The sequence below is a fragment of the Alosa pseudoharengus genome, unplaced genomic scaffold (genome assembly GCF_046254945.1).
Source record: "Alosa pseudoharengus isolate Yale_2024_CS ecotype anadromous, Long Island Sound unplaced genomic scaffold, YU_APseudo_1.1 YU_APseudo_1.1_scf_22, whole genome shotgun sequence".
NCBI classification, from domain to species: Eukaryota; Metazoa; Chordata; class Actinopteri; order Clupeiformes; family Clupeidae; genus Alosa; species Alosa pseudoharengus.
The window spans coordinates 18,584,959-18,600,074 of NW_027468680.1; the positions used below are offsets into that span (position 1 = coordinate 18,584,959).

General features: G+C 41.3%; 1 protein-coding gene across 1 annotated transcript; it reads right to left on the bottom strand.

Moving 5' to 3' along the window:
• Positions 1-6,953: 6,953 nt before the first annotated feature.
• On the bottom strand, positions 6,954-13,751 carry tmem62 (transmembrane protein 62). Its single transcript, XM_076299179.1, has 14 exons — positions 13,342-13,751; positions 12,709-12,820; positions 12,432-12,569; positions 11,937-11,982; positions 11,465-11,606; positions 10,982-11,106; positions 10,466-10,588; positions 10,189-10,344; positions 9,737-9,896; positions 9,404-9,517; positions 9,075-9,159; positions 8,641-8,736; positions 8,241-8,359; positions 6,954-7,374 (listed from the first exon to the last, which is right to left on the bottom strand). Exons 1-14 carry the CDS (start codon positions 13,534-13,536, stop codon positions 7,054-7,056), a joined length of 1,932 nt encoding a protein of 643 aa, XP_076155294.1. The 5' UTR covers positions 13,537-13,751; the 3' UTR covers positions 6,954-7,053.
• Between the last annotated feature and the right edge of the window lie 1,365 nt (positions 13,752-15,116).

Genomic DNA, 15,116 nt, shown 5'->3' on the forward strand with positions numbered 1-15,116 from the left:
TACTGCAAGATACAGTTACTTTTGTGAAAGACCAATTTAGTCTCAGTAAAGAAAGGTAGCATAAACTTCAAAATTACTCTTGTCATACTGATATGTTACAGAATGTATTGTGTACTCTTGTGTTCTGTGTGTACATGTGTACTGAAAAAGAATAGTTGGTTTACTGTAATTATTTTCAGTTAACAAAATAAACTTGCTTACAGTAATTAGCCAGTGGAACGTCAAATAGGCATTTCAATATTCCATCTATCAGCAACTAGTATTAAATGTGTTTGTAGTCTACAGTATGCTTATTCTGTGTGTATTCACTGTCCAAAAAAGCTAATGTCATGAGCATAAGGAAGTGAGATAACATATGTTTGTACATTCAAATAATTATGGAAACTTCCCTAACTGCTCAGAGTCCCTGATAGCTATAAATCATTAATGCACAAGATCAACAATGTTTTATAAAACACTTTGTAAAACACAACTAAAACTAGATGTACCGCATAGCGGTACAAAATATGACCGCCGCTCAGTCCTGTACATCCATTCCGCGAAAATAAATCATATTAATGAATTTGTCTCCATCTTCTACTCCATCCCCCACTCTTGAAACTTTTCTGTATGCTTGTTTGGCACACAAAGTAGCCTACTGGCGCTGCAAAGGTGAATAGATTTGTTTCTGGGCCAAAACATTTGTAGCATTGTTATAAAACCTTTAAAATCTCTAAACAATCACAAGTAGGGCAGTTCATCACAGTCCTTCCATTGCAACTAGACTGATGAAAGGTACACCTGTAGGCTACATTGTATTTGGGAAAAGCAGAAGGTAGCAGCATAATGTATTCATTTATTTATTATTAAACAAAACAATCCCTGTCAGTTCCATGCAGTTTTCAACAGCTATCAAGAAGAGAGGTCATGTCACGGATTTTTGTGAATGTTTCTTCTACATTCAAGTTTAGTCATCTAGTTCATATGATATTCAGCTTTATTGTCAATGCACAAATGAAATACCAGTAGTCTAAAACAAAATGCCGTTTTACCCAGTGGAGCAAATAACTGACATGTCCAAAAGGGCCTTCATGAAATGCGTTGCTAGACTGTTCATACACATTTTAACGGGCAAAGTTGAAGAGCTACTGTCCGTTATTGTTTGTGCAAATAATATGCTGATTCATGTTCCCTTGTATTTTGCAACTATGAGGTCCATGGTTAGTCTGGCTTTCGCCAGAGCAAGCTCAATCTTTTGACGCAATCTTTTGATTTTCACCCAGCCTAGTCCATGCTAGGCGCCCGATAGAAATATTGTTTAATTTTGCGATTGAGATATCCACGCACTGGCGCCCCCCCTGCGACGTGTTCGCGCTTCAGAGCTATTGTAAATGCAAAAATGCATAGAGGGAGTTATGACAAAACCGTGACTGTTAACAAACTATAAGCTATATAAGGTAGGCCCTATGCTAGGCCTATTACACAACACAAATTGTCACTAGGCTATGCTGGCGACCCAAATAAAATCTCCTTTGGAACCAATGGCTTACACCTTACAGTATCAAGCTGCCACGTCTTGGCGAAAAGTTATGCATATCAGTAGTAATACATTTCAAGTAGCTGTGTGAATCACCGAAAGGGCGAATGAAGTGGACACTTCTAAACCCAACCCACTGTACAGTAGCTCAAGGTCTGTGGCTAAAGCAGCCATAATGAAAGCGTCATTGTTTGGATACTTCACACACACGTGTTTTTTAATCGCATAGACTACAACTACCAAGCTGGAATCAAAGCACATCGACTCCCCTCTCACACCCTAAACACGCACTTCGAACAAACAAAAAGCGCCTCAGTCTCACGATATAGCCATAGGCAAAACTGTATCTGACCGGTGTAACGTTGGTACTAAATCATTAATCGCAAAGAATGATTTTTGTAGCACGTGCAACAAATATGTGTAGGTACAGCCCTGCCCTGAATACATCTCAACGTGCGCTCTAAAACATCTGGTTTAAATGGAGATGTAGATCATCACGGGTGCGTTAATAAATCTACATTGCGGCGAGTTGACACAAATTATTCACTTTGACGAATTTATGTAGTTTCAGTTACTTTACTTTGAGCCATGCTCTTCCTTACTTGAATCACCTTTGAAAATAGAGGATTGAAGTAGCCTATATGGGTGTTTGGGAATGAACGTTGACTGCTTTTTGAGACTTCGAGCAGAAATGTCCCAGCCCGGTGTTTAGGATGCATCATAGACAGGTTATCTTTCAGGCCTATATATTTTCCATTAAAAAACCATCACGTAGCGAACGTATTGTGGCTAACTCACTTAGCTCCTGTTAGTAGCCTAGGTTATGGTCATAAGCAAATGAGATGACAGTCGAAAGATACAATTAGTGCTGTTATCAATTTGCTTGGTAGCCTATAAACGCATTTATGGTTTTCTACAAATACATCAATAATCAAATTGGCCTCCATCACTCAACCATGCTAATGGTAACATTATTTTACCTATGTTCTGCTATTGATAGGATTAACGTAGCCTACCTGCAGTAAAAAACAAGCATGTCCGATAAACATTCTCAGATTTATTTCGGCTTCAAGAAGAAATGGGAATTACATGTCATGCAGAAATCATCCTACCCTTAGACGTTCTCTGCGGTAAACTACTGTAGGCCTACTGTCTTGTCCTTGTAGGATGCTTAGTGTCTTTCCAACCCACTTAGATTAACTTCCAACAAAATTACGTCTCACTGCAACGATGCGCCATCTAGTGGACAAACGACTACGCGACGCCAGAACTGGAAATGCAGCCAAATTATTATTATGATGAATATTTGGTTTTCCTTTAATCCTACTGGTGTAATTATGTATCAGCCGTTCTAATTGCCGATACTGATGGTATACGTGCCTGTGTGTGTGTGTGCGTGTGTATGTGTGCACCACCATCTACAGGCCAATGAGTGTACAGTACAGTCACTAAATGTACACATAACTTTTTAGACCCCCCCATGGATGAAATTCTACGAAACTTGGCATACCCCCAGAGAATGTCAGGTTAATCATACACATAAAATTTGGTGCAGTTCTGAACTTCTTAACTGAAGAGAGGGGCGATTAAAGCAGAATTATATTGCATTTTCATTTTTTACCGGGGGGGTGCAAATCACAAATGAGTGATTATGGGCTAGGTTGATGTGGGCCCTTGAGACCAACATACCAATGTATTCATCCTCGGTGCCACGGTTCAGGTAGTTATTTAGGAAAAACTGCATTTTTTGGGTTTCGGGGGGCCCAGCGCGGAGGGGGAGTGGCCCCCGGGGACCAAACGAAATTTTTCCGTAAAAGTCTAGTGGGGCTACATACCCACCAAATTTCATGTGCCCCGGTGTTTCGGTGCCCCGGGTATCGTTGACCAAAATTTCAGGAAGTAGATGACGAAAAAAAAAAAAAAAAAAAACTTTGACAATCCCTATATGACCGCTTCGCTAGCTTCGCTAGCGGCGGTCATAATAACTGACCACATTACTCCAATACTTAAGTCCCTGCTCTGGCTTCCAGTAAGTCACAGAATTGATTTAAAGCACTACTGCTTGTTTATAAATCGCTAAATGGAACAGGCCCTAATTACCTATTAACAGAAATGCTTCTGGTGTACACACCCTCCAGACCTCTCAGGTCTCAGGAGAAAAATGTGTTAGTAAAACCTGCTGTTAGAACTAAACATGGTGAAGGAGTTATTATCTGCTGAGCGGTGCAGCTCTGGAACAATCTTTCGAATGACATCAAAAAGGCCCCAACTGTAGCCAGTTTTAAATCTAAGACCAAAGTTAGTTAGTCTCAGACGCCTTCTGCTAACTGATCAAACGCACTTCCATCTGTCATCTGTCTTTTCATTATTCTACCTTGTGTCTTTTATGTTTTATATTCTTTAATTATATTATTTACTTTTTAAACAATTGTTTTAACTATTGCCCTTTTATGCTTTTATGTATATTACTTTTTAGGTTGGATTTAAAGCTACAGATAGTGGGGCAGGATTTGACATCATCAGGAAGGCTATTCCAGAACTGGGGAGCATAGACAGAAAAAGCTCTGTCACCTTTAGATTTAGGGAAAGCAGAAGGAACACAAAGAAGACACTTGGAAGATGATCGAAGAGGAGACCAGTAAGGATTTAAAAGATCACAGAGATATTGAGGACCTAAGCCATGTAAAGCTTTGTAGACAAAAAACATTTTAAAATTAATTCTGTGTTCCACAGGAAGCCAGTGCAGTTTAGCCAACACTGGATATGTTACCCTCCTGAAATGCAATGCCAATAATTTAGTGGCAAAACCAACCGGTCATATTTGTGAGATTCTAATGGTTCACAGAGTTCTTTAAAGCTTTTTGATTAAACTGAATTCTAAGTTGATTTCATAGTATGTTCTCATAGCATGCATCTGCCTTAAAGGATTCCCCATGTTGCAGGTGTGGAGAAAAGGTGTGTATTTGAATTTAACAGAATGGAAAAGCAGATTTACATACATACATACATAAATAAATTCTCACTAAGCAGAATATTATGATCTACTTAACATTGCTTGATTCTTGTTTCTGCTCTGTTCATGAATTCATCTTTAACGTGTGGTCATGGTGTTCCACTAGAGGGCACTACTCGTGCGTACTTCCAGAGCCAAATGCACCTCACTAAGTCATACTATTGATTCTGATCAGAACATATCAAATGGTGCTAAGTTATGGATATGTTTTACAAGGAGTCATACCTGCTTGTAGTGGATTATGATAAAAAAGACAGTATTAGTTACCTTCATGTGGCAGACAAACGTTAGTTCAAAAATACATTAAGAATGTTCCTTTGCGGTCCAGTTTCACCAGTCTAACAGTCTCTCCCACTGTGTCAGGGAAGAGTCATTCTCTCACTACACATACCAAGAAGAGACAGAAAAGCTGCATAAGGAACTTGGTGGTCAAAACCCATTTATTCTCATCACAATAAAGTTACAAAAACATAAATTTGTATGTTCATCCAGTGTTCATTAAAAAAATGAAAGCATAAACCTAAAGAAACTCACATATAATAAATAATGTGGAAGATCAAACCAAACTTTTTTTTTATTTTAAAAAAATATAGCAATTAAAACATTCATAATTGCATTCATCACCACAAGTCACATTTAACAAACACAAATCAAACCTGAATGTAATTCCATGCCCATGATTATTATTATCATAATGAATTATAACATGTCTAAAAATGTTCTTTGAAAAGCTGGAGAAAAACTACAGTCCCACACTTCAAATTTGATTTCCATTAGACATTAACATCTATTAGACTGCCAACAGATATCTGAGTGATCGCATCTACATTCCTGAGACAGCAGAAATGCCAACTGAAAAGACTGAAAAGACATAAAACAGCAAAAAACAGAAAATAAAGAATGAAAAGACCTGACTGCTCACCCTAACCCATGCAGAGGGGGAGCTAGACAATGCTTCACTGTGCATACTCTGGTGAAGTGTCACCAGGTGAATGCAGCAACACAGGTTCTTTTCAAAATGGAGGGAGATCCTTTGTTTGAATGCCCATTCTGTCCTGCTTGCTTCCTAATAGTGCATTTTTTCCTCACAATTCATTCAGAGCCATGCCAACCAAACCTTCAAAAAAGAAATTGTCTATCTTTACCTTGTGCAAAAGGAAGCAGATATTCTTTTAGAAATCAGCATGAAACAAATTTGCTACATTGTCCTTTGCAGCACAAATCCGCACAAAGCAGTGAGCATTTCCCTTGAATATGTTGGCTAAATTTGAATTTTGTCTGCTAAACTTTTTTGATGCGGAAAAGGATAAATATTCCTCAGGGTAGATTATTTTAACACTTGGTTAACTTGAACTAAACTTGTTCATATTCATCTAACTGATCTTCATAGTGGTTATTTTAAAGCATTCATTTATAGTCCCATTTCAAGATGTAAAAGCTTAAATTAAATGTAGAGTTGCCAATGAAAGCAATTAAGTAACTTGGCAGTTAGCTGTAGCATGTAAGGCCTGAAGAATCATTTCGCTGATTAAAGAAAATACAACAACGCTCTTAACACATGAAATATGAGCCTCCTCTAAAGTTTAAGAAAGGGTCTAAGAATAGGAATGCTATACTAGGATAAGGCTTTACCCCACACCATTACTCTTACGGCACATGGCAATATCTGTGCTAAGGGAGAACGATTAGGGACATAGAACATCAATACCCTCTTGATGAAATGGCCTAAACAGAAACACTGCAAATTCAAAGGTTTTTTTTTTTTTCAATGTCATACTGATCACAATCAAAGCACAAAATAATGGAATATTGATTCCAATTTTGAAAATGAAATAATTCTCATAATTCAAAAAAAATTGAATTGCTGCCATTTGAGTATAGGAATCAGAAATGGATCAGATATATGTGATCTGTCCACTGATTTGTCTTGCAGGGTTGTGTGATGATTCAAGGAACTCTTGTGAAAGTGCCAAAAGGGTGAAAGACAGAAAAGTGTGTAGTGGGGAGATTGTCAGAGGAGTTGACTGGCAGTGTTGGCCATGTCTTGGCACCGGGTACAGGCCCAACTGGCCGGACTGATGGCATTGGTTAGCAGAGGAGGAGTAGACACCTATCAGCTAAACATTTCGCCTGGAGAGGTATAATTTGTCAACAGCTAAACCTAAACCCTAAACCCTGGAATCATCAGAAATGACCAAGCTCTGGTCACCAGACCGAGAGCTCAGCAGCACGGGACCCATTCACAGTACAAACAAAAGTCAGTTCTGAGCTACCGCTCTTCTCCACTGGGTTTCTCTCGGCATATAATGTTCTTCTTTTCCACATAATGAGGTAAACATAAATGCAGGTATTGTGTCAGAGAGAGGGGGAGAATATAGATAAGAGAGAGAGAGAGAGAAAAAATTGGCACCCGAACATCTGAAATAATAGCAATCTTTTAGTAACAAAAAAAAAGAAAAAATCCAACCCGAACACGTTATTGTACAGTATCAAAGGCCCCGCTAGTGTTGGCGCTAGCGCAGGGTCACGAGGCCAAGCTGGCCTTGCTGTCGCTGCGGAGGTGTGGCACGGGGCCCTTCCAGGCGCGGTAGATCAGCAGGAGGCTCAGCAGCAGCGCCCAGGTGCGCACAGGCGACAGGACGAAGGCCAGCACGCCGTACGCCTCCAGCAGGAAGTAGCAGGAGTAGGCCTGCCACAGCAACAGCGCCAGCATGCCCAAGTGCACCAGCGCCGCCCAGCGCCGGCAGCCCGGCCGGCCCAGGTGCAAGCCCAGGGAGTTGCCACGGTAGCGCAGGTGGAGGCTCCAGCAAAGGTAGCAGTTCAGAGGGATGTTGAAGAAGACCAGCTGTTGTGGAGAGAGGGGAGGGGGGGGGGGGCGGGGATACGGTAAGTGTTATGAGAGACAAATATTTTATTTTTTAAAGAAGTGAGTCTCTATATAAGAGCTGTCTGTAAAAAATATTTTCATTATTACCTACTGTAGGTTTCAGGTAACTTTATCTACTTAATCCTATTGCATGAGAGATGCACAGTGTTGTGGCGGTAGTGGGGTAGCATAACGGTTGAGCACCAGGTGGATTTATCCACCACCACTCAGACAGAGTGAAATTAAACTAAAATCAAGAAATAATAACTAAATGGCTTTATAATCACCACAAAACACTAAATGGCTTTAACTAAGAAGACTTAAAGAAATATGATTCAAGCAGGTGTGTTCAAAATGTATACATTATTCAGGACACATCATATGAACACAACGCACAAACAAACAAACAACCACAAAAGCAGTATATATATCCATATAGCCTATTTTTAGTCAGGCCACTAGGAGGTGGTAGCCTCGAAAAAAAACGCAAAAAGGCAAGATGCAAAAAGGTCCAAAAAACGAGAGTGGAAAAAAAAGGATCTTCAGTCAAAAAAGACCTCTTCAGCCTAAGGCCACATAAACCCAAAAACAGTATCCCTGCACACACTTGTATATTAACTCAGCAGCAGGTTAAACACTTTACTATTGTAGCCAAGCTGCTCAAATGCAGCCAAACAAGACATTTTAGTTCAAGGCTACCAAACAGATAATCCTGACTACTACAACATAGCAGACTGCTTTAAAGCTTTGTGTGGGTAAACAAATACAAAATCACAATAAATAGCAAATCACCACAATCTCAGTGTTGTCTATGGGGGCCGAATGGCTTGGCCAGACTTTCTCACCTGGAGAATTCCAACAACGTAGGTGAGGCTGCCCTCCAGGAAGTATCCATCAACAAACACTCCATACGCAAAACAAGCACCACTCTGACCGTCAATCACCTCACCGATGAACCAGGGACCTGCAAATAGAACCAAAGGTTTATCTTATCAAAGACTGGACACTGGACACACTGGACAACAGAATTAGGCTTAAAAAGTGTTGTCACAAAAGACGAGAAGGTAGCAGTTTTTCACTCATCTCTGCTGCCTACCAATCGGTCTTGAGAGGACTAACAGACTTTCATGTAGCCAAATTCACTTGGTTGACAATGACTTGCTCTGTTATCAGCTTTGGTTTACACTTCATCAATCTCAGCCACCTTGTGGCCCACAAGCTCATAACTCTGGTCTCTGTACTCACCTATTGCTGTGCACAAGTTGAAGAGAAGCAGAGAGTAGTAGAATAGGTCTGTTTTGCTAACGAGGTGTAAAGATGTGTACACTGGAGACAAGACCCCTGAGGAGCACAAAAAATACATCCAAGATGAAGTGATTAAGGCGCCGACAAAACACATTTCCTAATTTCTTATGGTGGCATTAATTAGTCAAAAAGCATTCTTCTGAGACCAAATCTGTCTGTCTGTCAGTCCGTAGGTCATTACTACAGTTTACATAATACCTATGGAATAATGAACTTGCATTGATATGTTGAACCTAGTGATTGTAAAAAGAGTTAAATTATATATAGTGTCCAGATGGTAATAGGTGGAACGGTGGTTTTGTCATCTGGATTGTAGAGGAGTTGTGGCTTTTGCCTTTAGTAACTGCTGATTTAGACATTTGTTGCTGCCTCACCTCTGCAGACCGGAACACTCTGGAATCGGAACACCACAAGAAGACCAACATTGAGCAGCACCAGTGTCACAAATCCAAGACGTCCCTACAAGCCACCACACACAAAAAAAAACATCTCAATGGTAGAGGGGATGTTTTACATTCTTACAACTTTCATTGATTTTCCTATTGTATGGATAATTGGATATACTCCAGGCAACCCTCCGAAACCCTTAAATGTATGCAGCATGCATTTTCAGTGATAAGCAATTTGCAGTTTGCATTTTGAACCTTGGCTAGGGTTGTGAATACATAACAACACTGCTTTTCTATTGCAACAAAGCTCTTACCAGAATGTAGTGGTCAGTAAGAAGAATAAAGGACTGGACAAAGCCAAAACTGGGCGTCAGGTCCTCCTCCAGGGTGAACTGCTGCTCTCGAACCTTCACACGGTCTGCCGCATCCTAACACACAGCACAGGAGCGGAGCTTTTACGGAAAAAAAGTGCTGCCCTAGATTTAACAGCTGAGGAATCAGCAGCAGAGGAGCTGCCCACATTTGTACCCACATTCCCTGGATAAATCACTGTAAGATTTGGCATTCCAGTTTTTCACAAAAAAACAAATCTTCAAAGACAAATAATCAGTCGACAAAGAAAAGCAAAAACTGAGAGACGTTTTCACCTCCACCATCACGGATATAGTGTGCAAGCCACTGCTGAAGAGTGAGGGGTCCCAGGGCACCACGTAGAGTGGACCTCCGACTGGGTAGGCTATCCCCCAGGGAGCGCCATCCACAGTGACATGCACCTCTCTAATGGGGGCCACAGAGAACACCAGGATCCTGTAGGGGCCAGAGAAGACAGGAGAACGTATGTGAGTAGGATGCTTGACGATAATTCAAAACAGCACCAGGGAACACCCACAAGGAACAAGGGGTGAAATGACGTCTTATGAGACTAACGTTCATCTTATCTGAGACCTACACTCAACGTGTGTGTGCGTGTGTGTGTGTGTGTGTGCGTGCGTGCGTGCGTGCGTGCGTGTGTGTGTGTAGGGGGTTTATGTACATATGGAGAAGGTCTAGCCAGGGAGAGGCGTGAAGGGTAAAAAAGACACACACACAGAGGAGACACCTGATGTGTGTGGAGCTGCGAATGCGTTCCAGAGGCTCCACGCTGGGCTTCATATACAGCGCCTCCTTGGGGTTGGTGATGATCAATGCAGGCCAATCGTCAAATTTGAGGTCTGCAAAACTCAGCAGGTCATGGTCAAAAGCCAGCACGCGATATCTAAAATACCAACGGACAAGAGGCATTTTGCTACTTAGACCTTTTGTTTGTAGTCAATGTTTTTTGCATGTCTTCACTTTTAGAAAGATTTTTGAAGCACTGGACACTAATCCTCTCGAACCTGCGATTGTCCATCCAGTCCCCAAGCTCAAGCTCCAGAGTACCGGACGAATGCCTGCTGTGCAGAACTGGCATCAGTCCACCTAGGGTATGCAGGTGCCCACACAGGTATGCCACAGCCGAACTATAGAGAGGGTACGGAAAATAGTGTAACCACAAGTAGGAATCAGAAGCAGGGAGTGACGTATAAAGCTGCAATATTATCATTTTGGACATCAAACTTAGATCAACTGCTAAATACATGTACCGTTGCTCCATATTAAATTAAATACAAATACAAAATTATATTATAAAATAACGCAGTGAAACCTGTAACCGTAACATGAAAGTGGTAGGATTTAATGCTATCCAAATGGCTACTGGGAGTTGACCTTGACTGACTGACTGACTGATTGATTGACAAACTGACTGACTGACTGATTAATTGATTGATTGATTGTTTGGTTTCCAATTCAAGTGAAAGACTCCTTTGATTCTTGCAGAGCAAGTGAATGCAAATAGTATTGTGAGTGGTCACCTCATCAAGTCCCTGATGCCAGGGTAGGAAGAGATGATGGTGGAGGTGGTGTAGTGACCAAACCAGATGGTCTGGTTGCTACTGTCGCTCTCTGCTTGGAATGCCGCCAGCTGCTTCATTTGGTCCTGACAGAATGGTTACGGATGGAATATCATTTTTGAGCAAGCGCCAGGCAAATACATTTCAATTTCAACAGTCATTTCCAGTCTCAACAAGAAATGTTCCCCAATCAATGAAGTCATCAAGTCTTTAAAAGTGCACTTAAGAGTGGAACAGTAATCTCACACCCTAACATTATCCCTAACATTATCTTGGCTTTCCAGAAAAACCGGAAAGATAACAAAGCATTACTCAGAGTACAAATTGGAATAACTCAAACTGGAGCCTTCCTAAATAAATCAAAATAAAAAAAATATTCCAGTCAGTAGCATTATGTCTATTGCCGACATAACTAGCAGATACTGTATCTTACTAACTCCTTACCTCGCCAAGAATGCCAAAGAAATTATAAGGCCTCTTGGGTCCAGGGGTGAGGGTGGCATCGGCACAGATGAAGGAGTAATTGCCAAATGGAGTCTTGTGGATGTAGTGAAATGACCCCACCTTCTGTACTGCCGAGTACTTTCTAAGTTGGTGAACCAAACACAGAGAATAAACAGCAACACAAAGAAACATCCCTCATATTGATCTGCAATTACAGAATTAGAGGTTTAGAACAGAATTACAGGACAAAGAAATGACGTGTTCAAAAGCCATTTGCCATTTAAATGGAAACAATAAACCACACTAAGCTTGGAGCATTTTCTGCTAATGTTACTCTGATTACCTTCTGAAAACCACAGTCATATTCGAGTTATTATGGGAGTAATAATCTAATGTAAAAGCCTTAAATGGAACCTGCAAATTCATGTCAACAAGATTGAACCAAGTGATGCAGGGAAGCGTATCCACTGACCTGTAGTAGTTGTTAACGCTCTCCAGAGAAATAATGTTGAAAGCATCTGAAGAAGACAGTGTGGGGTAATAAGTAATGAGGGCATTTTATAACAACATCAACTACATAGTCTCCATACTTTGGAAAGTCAGTGGCAGCAGTAATGAGGCCATTTTATAACAACATCAACTACATAGTCTCCATACTTTGGAGTCAGTGGCAGCAGTAGACATACAGCCTGTGCAATCTCTTCCTAATCCAAGATATCAATGCCTATCAATCAGTATCTTGAAGTTACACGAGATGGCAAGATTTGGGCTGTGCTCACAACATTAGCTGACTCTATGGTGACTCCTGGCATGATCTACTGTTATCCGCTCCCTGTTGTGAACCATTTGCGGAACAACGTGCTCAACTTCTCTTATAAATTTAACATCAGATATATGAGTGTGTTGCCTAAGAATGCTATTAGTGATTGAATGAAATATAATTATGAGGCAACAGCTTCCCACTCACCATGGTTTCCTCGGATGTCAATCCATTTGGTGCGCTCCATGACATGTGACCTCTTCAAAACATTGTGGTAAGCTTGCCACTCTACTTCATGCTGAAGGGAACCCACTTTACTTTCTGTCTTTGCGTCCGTCAGGTCACCTTAAATGAATATTAAACATTAAAGGATTTATCTAAATTCTGGATTATGGACATCTACTTCAGACATAAGTCCATTATTTATGCAGCCTAATGGATGTAATGGGTGACGGAGAAAAATGTAGGCCTATCTGATCCTCACCTGTTGCAAGTACAAGAGAAGGTTTGATCACATCAATAGTCTCAGTGCAAAACTTCTCAAAATCTGGAACACGGCGTAGGTCACGGAAGCGACTGATATGAATGTCGGATACCTGTGTGGGTTAACAGAAATCAGGTTTTATCCCAGGCAACATACGATTTCACGAACCACCATGTCGAGCGACACGATCGAGGTAAAAACGTATAAAAACGGGTACGCTCAGTCATACAATGCCATACAATGTAGCAACTGACAGGTGTCAAGTATCCATACTGGCGGCAGCCACACAAAAATAACGCTGTCTCACATGCGGCCAGAATGGCAGGCGATGACAACAAGGTTTCTAGCTTAGTTAAACTTTAAACAGAAGCTTTTAAAACACCCAGTCCAAAGTATCTCTGTCAATCAGTACACTTACAGTGCACACTAGTAGTAGCCTACCCCGTTGTGATTGGGTCCAGACTAAACAGCCTTACATCAGTCTAGCTAGATAACTAATAATGTTTTAATTTGAGTGGCAGCCTACGGTAGCCTGCAAAATACTTCGATGGCTGTGTAGACTACCTTATCATTCAATCGAGCTAGCCAGTTATGTCATTTTGACATAAGACAAACGTAATATTAGCAACTCACCTGTACAAACCAAAATATGTTATTCAGTTCACCACCCGGATATGGGGGCCCAGTGACCTTAGCAGCATTTTCAGCGCTGACCTGACCCAAACTCCGCTTCAGGTGCAAAGTCGTATCATAGCTGTCTATCACCCAGGAGGCAAGGGACGCTAACAGCAATCCGACTAGAACCAAGACAACAAACAGCCTGAGCATTCTGTAGCAGCGAAGCGACAGAGGGCTCTGGTGACTTTGCAAAGACAGAATGGCTATGGAAAATCCGCAACTGGTGAAATTACGGACTCGGTAGACACGAGTGACCAGATGAGGCTTTGGACGAAGTCTTTCCCATTTTATCGACGAACTGACTCATTGCCAATTTCAAGTAAATTCCAGTCTGGAACGGATGACATGCACGAATGTCCCTTTCAGAAAATGGAAGAGAGGAGCGCGACTGGATAGGTCGGCTTTGACATACGTCACCACAGCACTCATTGCGTAGAATTCTGTAGGGGCGCGTTCATGATGCCAATCCAAACCTACAACGAAGGCGTCAGTTGCTATACAAGTGATTTTCACGCTGCTGTCGGATCGACTGATAGCAGAACAGTAAACTGTGATCTTCAAAAAACGAGACAAACCTTGCTCCTCTTTTTGTACGTTGTTTCGAGCAAGTTTAACAACCTTTAATTCAAGAGTAAGCCCAGTGCAGATGGCACGTTTAGTGTTCTCTTCAAATTAAGTTTGAAAAATCGCATTATGATCAATATACAGTAGCCTATTCTGCAAATGTGCAATAGACAGATATAGGCCTACACCTATTACATTAAAGGTGGACTGCAGATGCAGCATAGCTAATTTCTTTTTTTCTGTATGGTAACAAGTTGTCAACATCAAGTGTATAAAAATAATAGCATATGAATATCATTCTATGAATTATCATACAGTCGTTGGTTGTCAATCACGCTGTCAGCTGCTTGTTTTGACTACATTTTAAATATGACTATGTGCTATTAGGCTATGCTTGGCCTGTGCTAGGATCCTGAACTTCCTGTCGGGTGGACGTAAGGTAATGAGAATGAGCTCCAACACTTCAGTCTCATTGACCCTCAACACAAGTGCCCCCCATGGCTGTGTCCTGAGCCCTGTCCTCTGCCTGTATAGCCTACCCAAACCTTTATGGCCATAGCTCACCACTGAGATGTTTTGAGATGTTTTATCAACAACAAAGAGACGGCCTGTAGGAGTGATGATGATGATGAAGCTTTATTTAGCAGACTCAAGATCATATACATAACAAGACAGATAAAATACACAGAATATAAAAATCAGTTTACATACATTTCAGTCACTGCACCTTCAGACTGGATGAGTAGCGGGAGCAGCTCAAAATGGGATTCGAGAGTGCCACAATTCTCTCTATGTGTTGCTAAGACCAAATAGCTGATTGTGAACTTCAGGAGAAAAGAAGTCTCCTGAATGGCTGTCTATCAATGGCTCCTACTGTAGAACTGGAGAGTCAGCCAGTTCAAGTTCAAGTTCAGTTCATGTTTAGCCTCAACATCACAGAAGACCTTACATGGGACGACCTGGACGTGCACTGCATGGTATGATGAAAACTGCACTGCCATCAAACGCAAAGCACTGCAAAGGGTTGTGCGACTGGATACAGCTCAAGGCATCTGTGGATGTCAGCCTCAAGGCTCGGACCGGCAGACTTTGCAACAGCTTTATCCACTAAACAACCAGGCCTAACCATGAAAGCTCTCTCTCTCTCTCTCTCACACACACACACA

Bases quoted from the DNA above. Each gene is read 5' to 3' on its own strand.
- tmem62 (XM_076299179.1), bottom strand. From the start codon at position 13,536: ATGCTCAGGCTGTTTGTTGTCTTGGTTCTAGTCGGATTGCTGTTAGCG. The intron at 10,589-10,981 runs GTGACCACTCAC...CCCTCTCTATAG, and splicing joins GGCATCAGGGACTTGATGAG to TTCGGCTGTGGCATACCTGT. The intron at 10,345-10,465 runs GTTCGAGAGGAT...TTGGTATTTTAG, and splicing joins GACTGGATGGACAATCGCAG to ATATCGCGTGCTGGCTTTTG.